General features: G+C 41.0%; 2 protein-coding genes across 2 annotated transcripts; one reads left to right on the top strand and one right to left on the bottom strand.

The window, feature by feature from the left end:
• Window positions 1-10: 10 nt before the first annotated feature.
• LOC135072106 (ARF GTPase-activating protein Git) lies at window positions 11-13,805 on the bottom strand. The gene is made up of 12 exons (XM_063966058.1): window positions 13,612-13,805; window positions 13,391-13,524; window positions 13,188-13,300; window positions 12,756-12,936; window positions 12,180-12,310; window positions 9,820-10,009; window positions 9,489-9,561; window positions 9,009-9,203; window positions 7,388-7,506; window positions 3,215-3,721; window positions 1,249-1,335; window positions 11-52 (listed from the first exon to the last, which is right to left on the bottom strand). Exons 1-12 carry the CDS (start codon window positions 13,673-13,675, stop codon window positions 11-13), a joined length of 1,836 nt encoding a protein of 611 aa, XP_063822128.1. The 5' UTR covers window positions 13,676-13,805.
• A 188-nt stretch (window positions 13,806-13,993) lies between these two features.
• Window positions 13,994-17,776, top strand: LOC135071638 (dolichyl-diphosphooligosaccharide--protein glycosyltransferase 48 kDa subunit). The gene is made up of 7 exons (XM_063965402.1): window positions 13,994-14,184; window positions 14,324-14,562; window positions 14,873-15,115; window positions 15,662-15,805; window positions 16,386-16,547; window positions 16,893-17,123; window positions 17,426-17,776. The coding sequence occupies exons 1-7, from the start codon at window positions 14,055-14,057 to the stop codon at window positions 17,582-17,584; spliced, it is 1,308 nt and encodes a 435-aa protein (XP_063821472.1). The 5' UTR covers window positions 13,994-14,054; the 3' UTR covers window positions 17,585-17,776.
• The last annotated feature ends 1,329 nt before the right edge of the window (window positions 17,777-19,105 follow it).

Genomic DNA, 19,105 nt, shown 5'->3' with positions numbered 1-19,105 from the left:
ATTTTACACTTTAAATAGAAGTGCGGCACTGGCGTGTGCAGACAGCGCCGAGCTAGTGTTGAAACGCATGTGACTAAGACATACAATGCACAGAATAATGAACGGTTACAACGCCGAACATGATAGAGCATTGGTTCCCAAACTTATTTGAGACGCGCCCCCTTTCGACCATATGGAAATTCCGTGCCCCCCCCCCCCTCTAGTCAAGATTATTTATTGGTCGTATCGAGTAGTCTGGAATGCATTCTCTCAGCGGTCGCAGGTTTTTTATACTTAAGTACACAGATAGCCCGCGCCCCCCTTTAAAGGTCTTTGCGCCTCTCCTGGAGGGCGCGCCCCCAACTTTGGGAATCAATGTGATAGAGGGTTAGGTGCCGACCAGTCCACTCAGGACGTAGGCACTGGGCAGCTTTTAGGCCTCTGGTAAATTAGAGAGGCTTGCTTGCAGTGAAGACGAGTAGGTCATCTTCATAGAACTAAACGCACCGAGCGCAGTTTGCATGTGAGCGCGACAATATACGTATGCGGCGCGCACGCACACACTGACAAAATTCGGCGCAACCACGACTGGCTCCCCGCTAAATTTTGTCAGTGAGTGCGTGCGCGCCGCATACGTGTTGGCGCGCTCACATACAAACCGCACCCGTGCGTTTCTATGAAGATGACCTACTCATTTGTACACTCGGCATCAAATAAATCGCACCTCCCGCGACAAGCACTTATCAAACGTATGCATCCTCACTTCCCACCAACGTTGGTACCATTTGAAAGCCTAGTTCTAAACTTCATTTCATTAAAGGAAAGGTTTTTACCCCAAAAATGTGTCTTTACAAGGATCCAGAGTCACTTCTTCAAAAAATAGGTAGTTACGCTATAGCCATTTTTTATGACTATAAAACTGTTAAGTTGGAATTAATCGCTATCCATCTGTTAAAGAGGACACGTGAGATCTTTATTTGGTTTTATAACCATAAAAATTGGTCTAATTGATCCCAGAGGTGAGCACAAAGTGAGGTCTATTTTCAAGTCACATTTATGGTATATGTTCATCATTTATTTAGAAATGAAATGTATTTTTCTTTAAGGATATTTATTGGGCTTTCAAATAACACCAATATTGTTGGGGTACCATAATTGTGTCAGAAGAAAATCTTTAAAGTTCGCGTCGCGGAAGGTGCGGTTTATTTGATGTTGAGTGTATTTACTCTGCTTATAATGACGGTGACAATAACGAGGGTAGTCTCCTACCTGTATAGCGCGGGTGACGGGCTCGGCGCGGCGGTGCACGAGGTCGGACGCGGGCAGCGAGGGCTCCAGCACCGCCAGCGTCGTTAACTGCGGACACCACTTGACGCTTACAATACACATTATTTATTCAATCAGTCGGCCGTTTGGTGTAGTGGTCCGAAACGGACTACTATTCCGGAGGTTGCGGGTTCGATTCCCGCACAGTACAAACATTTGTGTGCATGAACATATTTGTTTGTATTGGACTGGGTGATTCTATGTATAATATGTATATATTTACAAAAAAAAAGTATTTAAGTATGTTTATATCCGTTGTCTAGTACCCATAGTACAAGCTTTGCTTAGTTTGGGACTAGAAGTGCAGTGTAAAATGTCCAAGGATATTTATTATTTATTAATCAAACGACTGGAGAACCAAAGTGACTGACATAGCCCGCAAGGGCCATACCTAAAGCCTGGTCCGTGAGCACGTAGAATTTCGCGCTCACGCAGCGCTCGCAGTCGCGACAGCAATATAATGAGGGCTATCGTTTTAGCGCTCACCAGTTAGCGCCACTGTAGAGTAAGGTCCTGTCACTTGCTAGTAGCGAAGACAGTGGCACCAACTGGTGAGCGCGAAAGTGGTAGGAGGACTATCGCATTTGCACTCATCAAGATGGCGCCACTGTAGAGTAAGGTCCTGTCAATCGCCAGGGGTGCCAACTGTTAAGTATAAAAACGATAGCCCTCATTACGCGCGAGCGATAAGGATGGGTAGCTTGGGGTCATTGGACAAAATTCTACGTGCTCACGAACCAGGCTTTAGTAGGGCTGATGGCCGCTGGGGCAGAAAAGTTCTCGAGTGGCGACCACGAGCCGGAAGACGTAGTGTGGGCAGGCCTCCCACTAGGTGGACCGACGATCTGGTGAAGGTCGCTGTCCTCCCGCAACTACGATCGCCTGGATGCGGGCGGCGCAGGACCGGCCATTGTGGAAAACCTTGGGGGAGGCCTTTGTTCAGGACGTCTTTGGTTGAAACGAACGAACTAACTGAGGGCTGAGTGTGAGTTCATCAAACGTCTTCACTAGTGACTGCGTAAAAAAGTGACATTCAATGTATGACGGATTGTACAGCGCCCCTAGCGGAAACTTTCAATAATTCAAATTTTCATACATATTTTTAATGCAGTCGATGTTAAATGCGTTTGATGTAAACTCACACTACGCTCTCTGATCAGTCCAGTCGTCACGAGAAGCTTTTATCGCACCATTTTATTGACTTTAGGCGCTTGCCCTAGTCCGGCTAGATTCAAACAGCGCAGGACCTGTCTTGATGGAAATGCATGCTGGAGTCATTTCAGAAAAAGCATTTTGCTTTGATCTTTCCTGACACTTTTTCAAATATGAGATTAATTAAATATCTACACAATTAGGATCGAATATTATGTATGCAAGAGTTCCTTAAAAATTACCTTTAACTGGATAAGGTCGTTAGGATAAACCACTCTAACCCTGATTACTGTTTATTATCTTGGTTGTTCTATTACAGTCCACCATAGACTAAATAACTACAACACGACACCAATTTACGCAGTACGTTAATAAAATTATTTGAAACAACTAAAACCCTAAACGCTTCAAAGACTACTATGGTTATTTTTAAAGCTAAAAAAGAGGACTGTCGTTACTATTATGATACACCACACCAAATAACATACATGACACCAACAATGTATTTATTCATAGGGTAATACACTTGCATCAATTTTAAATGACAACATTTTGTAAATTGGTGGTTTCATGTAGGCAAAGTGAAATAATTTTCATCACGCGCCAGTTTTAAAATTAAATCTACTATAAAGTCACCCTCAATAGTAAATTCTACCAAAAATTAATTTAATAAATAAATAGACAAAAGATGCGTATGCGACTATTGAGAGCGACCGTGCCTAAATCTACTTAATTAGTAAATTAATGTGATTAGTACCTGATGTTTAGTAACCTGCCAGTTATTCTTTGGTCCCTCCCTAGCCTCATACATACTGACCGGTCGCTGGGCACCCTTGAGAGACAATCGGGCGTCGGTTTCGTCGTCGACCAGCGCAAGTTGCTCGGTCTCGAGGCTCTTGCCTCTTTCTGCGGGTTTAGCGCCATCTAGGGCGTAGCTGGTTGAACTATCGTTTATCGACGCCTGTGACGTCATGCTCTGATCGTCATCAACGCTACTAGTGGTTTTCAGGACGCTGTTTTCCTTCGTCAGCTGCTCGACTATCGTTTGTAGGTTCTTGAGTTGGTTTTTCAGTTCGGTGATGGTGGAGTCCCGGCTGTCTAGTTCCTTGCGGAGGCACTCGAGCTCCTCGACCTTTCTCTCGGGCAGGCCGTGTAGGGCGGGCGAGGCGGCGCGGCGCAGCTCGCTGCTGAGCGAATGTTCAAGAGGCAGTGACGGGTTGTACGTGGGCGCTACGGTCTCGCCGGGGCGCGGGATGTTGGATAGCTACGAGAGAAACGATATTCTTTTTAATCACATATTATTTAAAAAGCAATAATTAATTCAGTTTCGGTTATATTCAAATGAGTGATCAAGAACGAAAAATTTGTATTTTTTTTTCTTTTTCTTCATAAATTCTTATTTAACTTGCACCGCACTCACAGTTTTCTGCATAACCCAGGGGTTGACTGGAGGAGAATGCTTAAATAGCATTAAGTTTGTATGATTTTCTTTCTTTTTATGTGGTGTGCAATAAACGGCCGAATACTGAAACACTACTCAAATCTGTCACTCAGCTGACGGGCTCCTAAATTTAAGTATCCTTCAATTTTAAATGGTATTCTCAAACGCCACTCAAAGGATTTGAAGCCGTGATCAGCTAAGCAGCTCTCAAATGTTTACCTACTGGCAACATTTACCAAAAAAAGTATGTTTTCATTTACACAAATGATAACTTTACGTTTTTTATCCATTACACGCAGCATCGTTTGGTTATGTATTGTCTTTTATGGAAATATACTCAATCAACTTAACATAGAACAGTTTATTTTTAGTTTCTATTATACAGGGTGTCCCGTAATGTAACGTCAAGCCGGAACTGGGTGTTGAGGCAAGTTGTGCTGGTTATCAGAAAAATATAAAAAAAAATCTATGTGGCATATTTTCAAAATAATAGGCATTTAAAAAAAATCTAAAAATTCTACTCCAGGTGACGGTTCTTTTACTCGTGTTGCCACAAATCTTCACTTTTTCCACATTTTTTTTTTGTTATGTAACCCTGAATAATGCTTCTCTAAATTGTTATCAAAATTACAGAACCAGCTGCTCCAGCTTGGATGAAAAAAATACATTATTCCCAAAAAAATTTTCAAAATAAAAATTTTGCCGAGTTTTAACTGACTGTACTGAAAAAAAATTGTACTACGCGAGTGTGGCAAGTGACGTCATAATTTGGCGCATTTAGTAAGGATTCCAAAATGGTATTACACTTGGTAAATCCATGCTGTAATTGTCGACAATTTTTGGTTTTTTGGAAATAATCCCGTTTTTAACTTTATCTACCTTGGTTAAAAATTATTATTCTAATGTGCCCAGTCACAGAAACTTTTGTCACCATGACGATAGTTAGTAGTTGACATACTGTGACAAAAGTCACCCGTGCGTACGCGCCTTTACTACCTGCTCTGCCTGCACTTGTACTTGGTAACAGGGATAATAAGGATATGAAGTTTCGGTTATGGATACGGTTACGGATATTAGAATAATATTATACCGGTTTCGGTTACGGTCACGGATATGGAATAATTTCAGATTATCCGAAAGTTTCGGATAATTTCGGTTACGGAATTATTAGAAAAAGGAATAGCAATATGCAGCGTGACCCACATAGCTACTTTATGTACCAACTAAGACGACACCTATGTATGATAAAGGTAAAACAGGCTGGCATATTAGATGGTGCCAGGGAATGCCAGACAAGTTGGTAACAAATATTAAGATTTAAGGTACAATTCCAAGACGTGCCGCAGACCGCAAACTGCAACCGCAAAATGTAAAACTCTATGAAATCGGCAGTGCGGGATTGCAGCTGCGGCGTGTATACTGCAGATTTCATAGAGTTTTGCAGTTTGGAATTGTACCCTTAAGACTCTGCCATTATCCGAAACTATCCGTAACTTTTGAATCAGTTTCGGTTACGGTTATGGATATTATTTTATTTCGGATATCCGATAGTTTCGGTTACGGTTACGGATATCCATAACATCCCTGCTTGGTAAGATGGCCCTCTCCGTCCCGCTCATACCTTTTAAAATGGCTTTTCCACCTCACTTAAGCCAGAAACTTGAATTTTGGGCACATTAGAATAATAATTTTTAACCAAGGTAGATAAAGTTAAAAACGGGATTATTTCCAAAAAACCAAAAATTGTCGACAATTACAGCATGGATTTACCAAGTGTTATACCATTTTGGAATCCTTACTAAATGCGCCAAATTATGACGTCACTTGCCACACTCGCGTAGTACAATTTTTTTTCAGTACAGTCAGTTAAAACTCGGCAAAATTTTTATTTTGAAATTTTTTTTGGGAATAATGTATTTTTTTCATCCAAGCTGGAGCAGCTGGTTCTGTAATTTTGATAACAATTTAGAGAAGCATTATTCAGGGTTACATAACAAAAAAAAAATTTGGAAATAGTGAAGATTTGTGGCAACACGAGTAAAAGAACCGTCACCTGGAGTAGAATTTTTAGATTTTTTTTAAATGCCTATTATTTTGAAAATATGCCACATAGATTTTTTTTTATATTTTTCTGATAACCAGCACAACTTGCCTCAACACCCAGTTCCGGCTTGACGTTACATTACGGGACACCCTGTATATAAATCTCGTTTTATCATATAAAAAAATTAATGCTTGCATGTTTATTTCATTAAAAAAATAATTTTAAAGGTGATACTTTTTATTGTTGAAATCTATTAAGTGGCGATCGTGGACCGAAACGTAACCACAATTGACATTTATCATTGTTGACAGAGTATCAAATTGACAAATCAACAACTCTTGGAACGTTTTTAACTCGACACTGGCAAGAGGCATAGCATAGCCATAATAAAAAAAAATAAAAAAAAAAACTCTTGGAAATGCTGCTATGCGATGTCCCCATATTCCTCAGAAATAGGCATGTTTATATAAAGCGATTTCATAGCAGCTATTTTGGTTGTTACTTTGTGCACTAGTACCTATGATGCACAGTTGGCTGTTCGATGTGGAAGATATCACCTAGTACACGTTCATAACTTCCCGTTGCGTAGAACAGTAGGGTTATAATAAGTACTTGGTCCACTGGTTGTATGGCGTTTGGTGAGGGGTTTCCAAGAGCTTCCAAATTATGAATCCAGAAACAACACCGTTTCTTTAGAGACGCGGAACCTCGCTCTGAATTGCATATCATTATAATAATATTTTTCTCAGCCTTATTGCGTTCCTGCGATTAGATCTAGGTATTTCCTCGAGGCTCGAAAGAAATGATAACGATGACACACATTATTTACCACTATTTAGGTCGATTTAGGTATAAGAATAGGATTTAAGATACCGCGCAAGCACTCTCAAATTTAACAGCTGCTTAAGACGATTTGACAGTTGTTTGAGTAATGCTTAGCGTTGAATGGCGTTTCAGTATGCGAAAATTCATTTGAGTGGCGTTTGAGTGCAACTTAATTTGAGAGGTGCTTAAAAATTGAGAACTACTCAGATATTGTTTTGAGTATGCGAAATGTAAGTTTAGGAGCTGCTTAACTATTTGAGAAGCCGTCAAATATTTAAATGGCGTTTCAGTATTCGGCCGAAAGAGTATTTATTATTATTTCTCTTAAATATTTTTATCTCAGCTTTTAAGCTGGTGTTCCGGATAGCACGGGCCAAAGCCAAGTGATATCTGGTTAAAGCTATTAATTTCAATAGTGTAAAATTATTATGGGTCCGTGTTGATATTTCCAGTTTCAGGAACAGTTCTTTTTCGTACTGGTGGCAGGCGGATTTGGGTAATTTCTTCAACCTGTAAAAACTTCCTAACTATCCTACATGTGTTGAGTATTGTGCAATAAAGTTCTATAAATAAAACGAATATTTATTTTTACATAATGATATAAAACTTATCATACTCACGTCAAGATGCAGCGGCGCGCGCACACCGAACTCGTCGTCGGAGGCCACGGAGTCGTAGAGCGGCTCGTCGTCCGACAGCTGCGAGCCGCGCAGCAACGCTTCTAGCCCGCCCGCCGGCGCTACCGAACATACACGTAATATAAGATTTTAAACTTTCGCGTTCCATTTCAATTAAAATAGTAAGACACGGGTCTTAACGCGACGTTTATTAATGAGTTACATTATGTACTCACGGCTTGACGTTTCGGCTGCGATGCTGCAGCCGTGTCTTAGAGTAGGCGCACACCGTTGATTTTTCGTCGGCCGATAGCTTAGTCGGGCAGTTGATCAGTATGGGCATGTATGGGAGTGCGCACACTACGCCGATTCGATTTGGCCGATTCTTCATACAATTTAAAATCGGGCACAACTATCGGCCAACTAAAAATCAACGGTGTGCGCCTTCTCTTACTATATTTTAATACACGTAATAGGAGTCAAACTGCAAGGAGTTTTGCGCGAGAACATAGGTGTCAGAATCCAGCAAGGAGTTTTGCAAAGGAAGGATCTCAAAATGAATTGGATATCTTCAAAGCCGTGAACTTTGGCCTTTTTCTTCTTCTTTTCGTGTCAACAACAAACCTACACAGTGTCAGCCCAAAACTCAGCCACGAGGGTGGCGTTGTCAGCAGCACACATCAAATCCTCCTGAGTGCAGTTGCTTGGACACTCAGGGCACGACATCAGGTGCTTCATCGACTGGGGAACAAAACCGCACCTGCACTCCATGTTTAAGCCATCCAAGAATCCCCACCTGACTAGATTGTCCTTACTTTGGCCTTATAAGGAAGCTCAAAGTTGCACAGAGTGCTATGGAGAAGGATATGCTCGGTGTTTTTCTATGAGATCGAAATGAGGAGAACGGTAAACTAAGTAAAGTCGCTGACATAGCCCGACGGATTAGCAAGCTAGAGTGGCAATGGACAAGGCATATAGCACTGGTTGTAAATGTTTGTTTCCTTTTCTAATGCCGACAAAATCGAGTTTGGTATCATCATCAGCACAGGACATCCACTGCTGAATCTAAGCCTCGCCCAATGATTTCCAGACCGGCCGATTGGAAGGGGCAGGCGCCTTCCTACAACCAGTATAAGGTTATTTGTCCAGCTGGCCACCTTTTGGGTGGTTTGCGCTTGACGGCTATAGCTGTAGCTACCGATGTGTTGCTGTTTCGAACAATTACACGTTTGGTTTTTATTGGCTGGCAAGCTGTAGATCCTGGCCACACAGGAGTTGCAGCGGTGGGAACGAGAGGTGAGAATGGTCCTGTTTAGGGTTGCCAGGCGTCCGGCTTTAGCCGGACATGTTTGGCTTTTTACGGTCCTGTCCGGCCTGTCCGGCTTTTGTTAGGCTTTTTATTTTGACCTGCCGCGCCGAAAGTCGAGCCACAGAATAATATGAAGCGCACGCATCAGGACGTTGGGCAACCGATGATGATACGATGACAGTACTAGGGTGAGCTATGACACTGATTGCACCCCCCCCCCCCCCCCCCCACATGTCCGGCTTTTAGGGTAAAATGTCAGGCCAAATGAAGCACAGAGTCCGGATTTTGTGTTTTTGGACCTGGCAATCCTGTTACCTCGTGGCTGCAGCGTGGCGATGTGCTGGCGGCGCGTGGCGTCAACCAACACGTCGCGCAGTAACGCAGCCATCTCTGCGGCGGAGAGGCGCGCAAGTTTCTGGCGGCCCTGGTTGCGCGGCGCCGATAGGGCCGGGTTGACCGGTAGGAACACCACGCCGCAGCGCTCCAGGCCCGGTGCGCTTGTCTGCCATACTGCACAAGTACAAGCCAAGTTAGAACACATACCGCGCTCATTTGACCCTGCGCTGAGTGAGCAGGATTTCCAGCGTGCTTCGCGAGCCCATGCGACTGATGTGGACGCGGCTTTACACGTCGCATTGCAGGATATTGGTCGAATCAAAATAGGATAGACTCAAAATTTTGATAAAGATTCAATGAAAAATAGAACAGATAAACACTAAATTGGATACAGTAATATTTTGAAATGAAATAAAACAGGCAGAAAAATACAATACCTTTGAGAAAAAACAGACTTACTTGCTTCAGTCTCTCGTCGATCAATTTCGTCGTAGATATCCATTACTAGCTCTTCGAATAAGTGATTGGGGAGCTGTAAAATGAAAACATTCATTTGTAATTAGACTACAGATCATACATGTTGTCACGCATAAGCCAGTGTATAAGCGTAGGCGCAGACCACCAACTTTTAGTTGGCCGATAGTTGGATCGATTTCCAATTTGTATGAAGAATCGGTCGATACCAAATCGGTGTAGTGTACGCACTTCCATACAAGTCGATGGTCTGCGCCTATAGTTACAGTTATCGCTTTGCAATTATGAAACTTATAATCTCAAACATAAGACTTACCAGCTGCAATTTCCCCCTAGCTGCTTTCGCGACATCGGTCATCTCATGCGTATCGTGAGCGCGGGGCACGATGTAATGGCGGCCGGAGACGTGGTCGGGCTTCTCGCCAGTCAGGAAGTAGATCATGCGGTCGGTCGCTTCGTACACTAGTTCCGTCATACGGTCGGCGAGCTCGGTGTGCCCGCCTTGCCTGCGAACGAACAATGAAGGGCTCGATTTCGACTTTCGACTAAACCTGTGTTCTTTGTTTGTTTTCTAAAAACCAAATCTTTAAAATGTTTTACTTTTCAATCAAATTATCACAAAAGAATGGGATAAACGTGGTCAGACACGCCAGGATTAACTCATTCCAAAGCTCTCATTAAAGCCTATGATCGAAAAAGCTCTAAGCAGATCATAGGACTGAGTAGGACCAAAATGCGCATCTTAGTTCGAGCCCTCACTGGACACTGCAGCTTAAACAAGCACTTGTCCACTATGGGACTGTCCGAAACAAGAACGTACAGGATGTGCCAAGAGGCAGATGAAACGCCACTACACATTCTCACGGACTGCGGACCTCTGATGCGCAAGCGGAGCTTACACCTGGGCAAACACATCCTAAGCCCACAAGATGTAAAACATATCGCCCCCCAAAAGATACTGCACTTCCTAATGGATGCAGGACTCGGAGGCGAACTGTAAGGAAAACAGCGGCGATCACAATAGATCGATAACGGTCGCAGTGATACTAGGACTTTATTGAACTAGAATAACCGCTCAACACAAATAAAAAAAAAAAAAAAAAAAATGGGATAAAAAAATTACAATGAAATAGCGCATAAAATAAACTGAGAATAATTCTCGTAAGTAGAAGTGAAATTACACCTACTGGTAAATTATGTATTTTTATTGCTAACTTTTGAAGATGTCTAGACAAAGTGGGCGAAATTGCCTTCAAAGTCAATAAATTACAATATCAACAAGGCCAATTCAATTTTTGCAACAACAAATGCACAGCTCATAATGCATCATTTTGAGTTTCTTCATCCTACTACTATAAAGTTTACCTTATTGTAAAAAGAAACTTAAAGTAAACATATTTATGAATCAATTTATACTTTTATTTAGTAGTTTTTCTAATATGTCACCAGCTAGAACAAATATCAAATTATTTGAGCATGCAATGATGAATGAATTCAGTGACCCCAATTGTGTCAAATGTCCACCAAGTAATTGAGCAATTATGCAGCCAGCCTGCCAGCTCACCTCAATTAACATTTGCTCTTCTTGATTGGATAGCTCTTACAATGACATGGGTAGTATACTCGTAGTAAAAGTTTGAAGCAAAGTTACAAAGTAGATAAAACATTTTAAATTTATTTCAACTTTAAAGATGCATAATATGTATAAAATGTATATGTATACCTATTACACAACACTGCATACCTAATTTGATTCATGAGGCTAAATACACAAAATAATTTCTGTGGTTTACCTGTTTGGTCATTCAAATGGACTATTTAGTTAGATTTATGTTATACATTTTAGGCTTACTCATATTCATATTAAATATTTGTTTATTTTCGATTTACACAAGAATGTTTAGTCGAATTCGAATGAAAGATACATACGCCATGACTTTTGTGACATGAAAAACGACATGCTGCCGCGGCTATTTAGATATTTATTTCCTATTCCAAGAATGGCTGGTCGATTTTGGATGGTCTTTGGCATACATAGATGCCTAGTACAAGATGTATCGCCGACATATAATAAGCCGATAAGAGCCTCGTATCTCTTTTAGTGTAGTGTGTCGAGGTTTTAAAGCATCTATCTGTCTCAGTGTAGTTTTTCGCGGCTGAAAGGCAGTTAGAGCCTCTAATAGTGTCATGTGTCGCGGCTGTAAGGCAGGCCGTGTGTCTAGTCTCGTATGTCAAGGTCAATAGTCAATTATCTTTATTGCATTCCATGTTGTACATAAGGTCAACAATCTATAGTCTAAAACATAGACCCGGTTTGGGCACAGCAACATTGTTTTACAAACATTTATTTATTAATTCGGCATGCATATTAATGTTAAGAATTTTAGAAATATTGAAAAATCTATCTTCGAATCTGGTGATCTTAAGGTTCGAAGGCAACTTGGTGTATCTAAGACAGCTCGAGTCTTTATTGTCGAGTGGCGGTTGTAAGGGAGCTTTTTGTCTCAAGTCTCCTATGCCCGTTTTCACCATCAATCCCTAATTTTTAAGTGACCGCTATGTAAACAAAATTCCTGTGTGTTACCATAGGGGTCACTCAAAATTCCTGTTATTTGGTACCATAGGGGTCACTCAAAAATTAGGGATAGATGGTGAAAACAGGCACTAGTCCCTTACCTGGCGCAGTCGGCGGGCGTGAGGCCCTCGTGGTCGCGCGCGGTGGGCTCGGCGCCCCACGCCGCCAGCAGCTCGGCCTGCGCCGGCTGCCCCGCGCGGCACGCTACGTGAAGGCACGCGGTCCCTTTCTCCTGTAGAAAAATTGTGGTGGATATGTTTTATCATAAGGGCCTTATTGGGAAAAAGCGCGACGTCGACGTAAGGCACGTACGCCACAGATATGTCTATGTAAAACGACGCAGCGACACCGCTCCAGCGTCGCACCGCCTCCGCAACGCATCGTGTGTTTTGGCTCTTACTTAAACGCCGGCGCATTGAAGCGCTTAGCTTGGTGAGCACAGGCCTTTAGACAGTTATTTTATTTCAAGAAAAAACAATTGATAACTAATACAATAGAAATAAATTATGTATTAATTTTCTTTCAAATCAACGCTAAAAGTTCACAAATATTTTTTCTCACCTATATTACAGCCTTCAAAGACATAATAGACACTAAAATCAATCATTAATGGATGCTGAATCATAGAATGAGTAGGCTGATTTCGTGCAGGAAAATCAAATAAATGAAAATCTAACCTGATTGTAATAGTTAGGGTCGGCACCCTGAGCCAGCAGCCTCATGGCAGTGTCAAGGGAGGAGCTCCTCACGGCGCTGTGCAGCTGGCGGCCCAGCTCACTCGGAGGCTCATCGCGTCTGGCTCTCAGTACATACGCCAGCCTCAAATGTTTGGCCAAGATAAATTCTGATTTTGTTGGGCTAAAATATGGGTAAAATTCATAAGCATAAAGTGCAGTTTCCCAGCAATATTAATTAAGATTGAAGACAGACTAAAGATAAAGTTATTTACAAAAACATAAATGTCTAGGTAATGCATATTACAGAGAGTGTACTTAACCACATGATCAACATGTTCAGACATTAAAACAGTCTATTGAAATCATACAAATAAAAAAAAAATAAGTTTTTGAAACCGACAAAATTTTGGAAACATGTTTTAAATGACTTACTGTAATGGATCCTTAGCCTGGGGCTTTTTACGTAAATGCTTTGGTGCTGAAGTGTCGAGCAAAGAGTGTTCCCATATGCTATTTACATTTTGAGCTGTCAAGGCCTGCACCATCTGTTTGAGCAAAAATATTTAATATAATTTATACTGGAAGCACAAGCTTTTCATTAACAAATACGTGGGCTGTAAGGTTAGCATTCATACCGCTAAAAGCGAAGGTGGCCAGGATCCTTGGCGCAAAGATTTAACGTGAGATATATGTCTTCCCATGCTACGGTGAACGCTGCAGCACTCGGCACATAACAACAGCCCACGGTTGATGGACGCCCATGATGGATCTGAACAGAAATAGCACTTATTACACACCCGAAATGCCACCACAGAACACTCTAAACCATTAAAGGAAACTGGAACATCGTTATGACCTGAAGCTCCACAATCGGCACAAACTTCCACCGAAGAGCGGTGTTTAGAACGTGATATCATCATTTTTAAGCAATTTTGGAAGACTCTACTTGATAATAATTAGTGTAACGTTACGCTAATTACACTAAATTAGTTCAAAACTTCAAAAGTTTATTTGATACAAAAATAAACCATTTTCCTGAGAATTATTGAAATGAAATGTCAATTAATGTCAATGTCAAACAAGTTTAACCACAGACAATAAATTAAATCATTAACCACAGATTTAAAATCAAATCATTAAATGACACCGGCTAGTACATACGGCACGTAACAGGTATAAGTACTGGAATAATATCATGTGAATTAATAATAAAAACAATAACTGTCATGCTAAAATTGTCTATGGTAGTAGAGGTACACGTCATTTCGTTTTTGTTGAGGTTATCGCTAAAAATCGAAGATGAAATTCTATTTAATTTTAGGTGTATTTCTATTTTTCTCAGCAGCATTAGCTGAGCAAGAAACTCTAGTTTTAGTAGATAACCTTAATATAAGGGAAACCCATTCACAATTCTTCAAATCTCTTCAGGGTAAGTCGAAGATTATTGATTATGTTTAGCTGCGAAGCCGGTCCTGCCTGATACACGGCAATGTACTAATTGGAATAGTTGTCTAGCGGATGCAATTCCTATTGGCAATATTATGTACATAAAAAATAATAAATTACAGATCGAGGCTACACCCTTACGTACAAATTGGCCGACGATGCTAACTTGGTGCTCTCTAAGTACGGCGAATACTTGTACAAGAACTTGATAATATTCGCACCGTCCGTGCTGGAGTTCGGCGGTCTGATCGACACCGAGGCGATCACCAAGTTCATAGACGATGGAGGCAACCTGCTCATGGCCGGCAACGCCGCTGCCGGTGACGTGTACAGGGAGATAGCATCAGAATGTGGTTTTGAGGTAACAATTTTTTAAACATATTTTGTGATCATTTCAATAGATTACTTAACCTATCAGTACCTCTTTAAATGGCAGTGGGAATATATTTCCCACCATATTTTGAACCTTACTTGGTTGTTTTAAGGTCCAAAAATATTGAATTTTTTATTGTTATGAATGTTAAAGGGTTAATGATGCTATTGTTTTTGGAATGTTTATTAATAACATCATAGTGTTTCTTTTTTACTGGAAAAATTAAAAATTAATAAGATTTGTTCATTATTACAAGTTACTACACTAGGTACTACATGTTCATTTTCATTTACATCAGATGGATGAGGAATCTGCAGCTGTCATTGACCACTTCAACTATGATGCCAGTGATGATGGTGACCACACCAGGATTGTGGTGTCTCCTAAGAACCTGATCAATGCCCCAACCATTGTGGGAGCCCAGAACACACAGCCCCTACTGTTTGAGGGTACTGGCCTCATCCTAGACAAGGACAACAGCCTGGTTCTCCCAATCCTAACTGCTGACAGCACTGCATACAGCTACAATCCTAAGAGCCAGGTAATATAGTTTTGTAATTTTATTTACTCATTATGAAAATGACCTTATTTTTCTAATTTATTCAAAATCAATAGATTAGGTTTCATGTATTCTTAATTAGAACATAATTATTTTAAAAATTATCTTTATGTGAATTTGTAGTTTTATGTACTTTTTATGTGTCACTATGTGTGTTTAGCTTTAACTGAAAATGAATCAAAAAGTTTGTATGAAATTTTACAATCAATTTCATGTATTGATAAGCCAATCTTCTGTCTGTATAATATTGCTAATTAATTTTCATTACGGACTACATAATTTATAATTTACCAATCTTTATTTTCTGTGTGTGACTTAAGTGAGAAGCCACACGGTGCGGTGTGGTGCCTCAATACGGCATCGTCTCGCTTAATCGAAGTGCGGTGTGCCTGCGGTGCGGCGCCGGAATGCACCGTCTGGCATATCATTGATTTTTATCACATCGCTCCGGCGCCGCGCCGCGACCGCCCCGCACCGTGTGGCTTCTCCCTAATAGTATTTCTAGAAAACCAAATCCTAACTTTGCAGGTGAAGGAATACCCGCACGCCGTGGGCCGCAAGACGGTGCTGATCGCGGCGCTGCAGGCCCGCAACAACGCGCGCATCGTCTTCAGCGGCTCCCTGTTCTTCTTCTCCGATGAAGCTTTCAACTCGCCAGTCTCTAAAGTCCATGTGAGTAAATTTTTTTTGGAAGATGGAAATATTATGATTGATAGGAGATATTTAATGGCCCATGTATTTTGTTGTAATGTCTGGTGTAGTGTAATTTTGAGTCATTATCTAGCATTTCAATATCCAGACAAACGGAGAGACAAACTTTAATTTAAATGTGCTCAAAACTTGACTAATAGAGAACTGTTTTATGTGCAACAAAGTTTAAATGAATAAGTCCAGCAGTGGACTGTAACGAACTGGCAATGAATGAATGAATAATAATTGAAAAAACAGTATCGTAATAAAATAACCTTTAATAAAAAATCACGTCGGGGTCACCAATGTGCGAGTGTATGCGCGGGGAGTGTAATTAATGAGAGACGACACAATACTTGTGGTTTGAACGATGTTTATTGCTTCGATCAATTGTATTACACTGACTCAATTTACATGACAACTTATTTAAATAGAAGTTAATACATAGAAAACTTATGTGTGTATACGGCACAAGTAATAGATACATTAATTATGTACTTGTTTTTGGAGTCATTTTTCTACTTTCAAGAGTAAATTAGACCTGTATTATTAACTATTTCAGAGCGACAAGCTGAAGTCCGACGCATCCGGTAACAAGGCGCTGGCGGCGTCTCTGAGCGCGTGGGCCTTCGGCGAGCGCGGCCGCCTGCGCGTGCGCCGCGTGCACCACCAGCGCCCCGGGGACTCGCACTCCTCTGATACCTACACTATCATGGACACTGTCGTAAGTACACCTTACCAATGATGTCTTGCTGCTCTTGCCTCTGTATACGCCACGCCTTTTCGGGCGTCGTGATCGGGGGACCCGCTGAGTGCTCTCAAAACAATGTTCATCAGTAATCTGTCAATAGTAATTGTTGAACGAAATTGCTGAAGTTCTACAATTTTGCAATCACCTTTTAGTAGAGGAACAAAGCCCCCCTGATTCTTATGTGGTGGATCTCCTGAACTATCTGACTTTAGGTTCAAGATAGTCTAGGTGTAAGTACTTATATATAATTACTCTGTATCCAGAATATAGGCATGGATGGAGGTTAGGCTTAATCAAACATTGGTTTTTAATCCTCAGATCTACAGAATCGAGATCGAAGAGCTCAGGAACGGCAAATGGCAGCCGTTCGAGGCCAACGACGTGCAGTTAGAGTTCGTGCGCATCGACCCGTTCATCCGCGCCACGCTGCAGCGCCGGCCCAGCGGCGCCTACGAGGCCGAGCTGCGCGTGCCCGACGTGTGGGGCGTGTACCAGTTCAAGGTGGACTACGACCGCGTAGGATACACCAGGCTCTACCACTCCACTCAGGTTTGTAGACAATCATAAATGATATTTATTAAGATTAACGATTTTTAATTGTTTTTTGAATCTTGAGGGAATAAAATTTAAAATATGGTGGGAATTATATTCCCACTTCCTTAAAAGGGTTAACACGTTCAGTGGCTACCGACTTGCCTGAAGAGTTTACGTTCTGTCGTCTGTACAAAACGGATGGGTGTTCACTCAACTATTTTGTTTACATACTTTAACTTTTTTGTTACACTTCAATCAAAGTTACTGATATCTAAATGTCAATGAAAAATGATTTGACAATTATTTTATTTCGTCAGGTGTCGGTGCGCCCGCTGCAGCACACGCAATACGAGCGGTTCATCCCCAGCGCGTACCCCTACTACGTCAGCGCCTTCTCCATGATGGTCGGCGTGTTCCTGTTCTCCTTCGTCTTCCTGTACTACAAGGAAGAAACGCCCAAGACCAAGAGCGAGTAAATCTCGCAAACAGCTCGAAGGAATAAAGGCGCCGAGATAATCCGACACCGGCGCCACCTTCGAGTTTATAGTCTAGTAATTTTATTTAAGCCACTGTTTCCAAAAAGTGTGATAGTGTGAGCACAAAACGTGTGTAAAACGAGCGCTTGAAAGGTGTATTTTCATCTTGATAATAAAATGTTGTCAATATTTTTCATTTCTTTTATTTATAAAATGCACTACATAGGCACATAGGATTCTGTAATCTGTCTATTGATGCTCTAAGTGGATCCTGTGGGTTGTGGGAGTCAATGAGCAAAAGTTTGAACCTCAGACTGGTTAAAAATAAAATTGTGAGAAATAAATACTGAACTTGTTCAATAAATGGACACAAATCTATTTTGTTAAGATGTCTCCCTTTTTTTTTTCAAGCCAGGAACCAACAATGGGAAACCCACTAATTCCAAAACTCCAATAAACTATTTTTCCCCGTTATAGAGCATAAATCCATGGCTGTATTAGGTCTTTGCATTTGGCTTCACCCTCAGATCATAGACTATGATCTGAGGCCAAAGAGTAATCTGAGGCTTTACCACTCCAGGCGGTAGAGCGCACTTAAATAAAACTAAAAGAAAAATTATACAAAATTTCCTTTTTTTTTTCAAAATTTTTTTTTGCTTTCGGTGAAAAACCCGCTTAAAATTATTTTAACAAGAACGCATCTCCTTTAACGTGTCACTGTGACATTGCAATATTATTTGAATGAACGCAACGGTTTTATTAGGAATGGCATGCATGTCATACATGGCTTTTGTAGAAATAATTTTGTAAAAATGGTATAATTTACACGTTTCTAGTAACTAAAACTGAGTAATTTCAATATATGTGTATTACATTTGTGCCAATTAACTGCTCCTTTGGAGGTGTAATTCTAGAAATGACATACTATTGATGTGAATCGTGTAGGCTGTAAGTTGGTGCCCCATTAATCCTTCTTAAAACGTAAAATATTGTGTATTCCTTATTAATTTATCACAGAACATTAATAAAGTGGGCTATCTTCGTAATTACTGACCGGTATTTGCACGCGGCGCCTTCCGAAGGGATGTGTTTACATCTGTGACTGTCCCCGTAAGTATGATGTCATTGTACAATTGCCATAAAAAATAAGTTGGCTTTGTGCCCACCCGTTTTCCTTTTAGTTTGTAATTCTAATACAGTTTTGCAAAGATATCCACGCGGAAAAAGCGCAATGAACCCTATAGGTTATTGGTGACCTGTTTCAGGCATTGTTGTGATTATTTTCTGGAGCCACAAGTGGTGTTCATGCTTTCGTCGACTCTGTTTATAAAATATGTAACTGTGGAATATTGTTGTGACAGTAGTAAGTTTAGTAATGAAGTGCTGTATTTGGGTAGAGCTGTTTTGGGTCAGTCGTGTACTTTGTGTAGTGGATGAGTAAGTGCTTGAACACCAAGGTGGGTACTCATTTGTATCAGTGATACCTAACATCATAAGAAGTAGATAAAGGTCAGTTTTATT

Source organism: Ostrinia nubilalis, chromosome 5, assembly GCF_963855985.1.
Source record: "Ostrinia nubilalis chromosome 5, ilOstNubi1.1, whole genome shotgun sequence".
NCBI lineage: Eukaryota > Metazoa > Arthropoda > Insecta > Lepidoptera > Crambidae > Ostrinia > Ostrinia nubilalis.
Note: the sequence above shows the minus strand (reverse complement) of the source record. Positions and strands in the feature narration are given on the sequence as shown.

Excerpts from the sequence above, each read along its gene's own strand:
- LOC135072106 (XM_063966058.1), bottom strand. The coding sequence starts at position 13,675 with ATGATGATATCACGTTCTAAACACCGCTCTTCGGTGGAAGTTTGTGCC. Across the intron at positions 9,562-9,819 it reads CTAGGGGGAAATTGCAGCTG|CTCCCCAATCACTTATTCGA; the intron begins GTAAGTCTTATG and ends TTCATTTTACAG. Across the intron at positions 53-1,248 it reads CCGTCACCCGCGCTATACAG|CTCGGCGCTGTCTGCACACG; the intron begins GTAGGAGACTAC and ends TTTCAACACTAG.
- LOC135071638 (XM_063965402.1), top strand. The coding sequence starts at position 14,055 with ATGAAATTCTATTTAATTTTAGGTGTATTTCTATTTTTCTCAGCAGCA. Across the intron at positions 14,563-14,872 it reads CATCAGAATGTGGTTTTGAG|ATGGATGAGGAATCTGCAGC; the intron begins GTAACAATTTTT and ends CATTTACATCAG. Across the intron at positions 17,124-17,425 it reads GGCTCTACCACTCCACTCAG|GTGTCGGTGCGCCCGCTGCA; the intron begins GTTTGTAGACAA and ends TTATTTCGTCAG.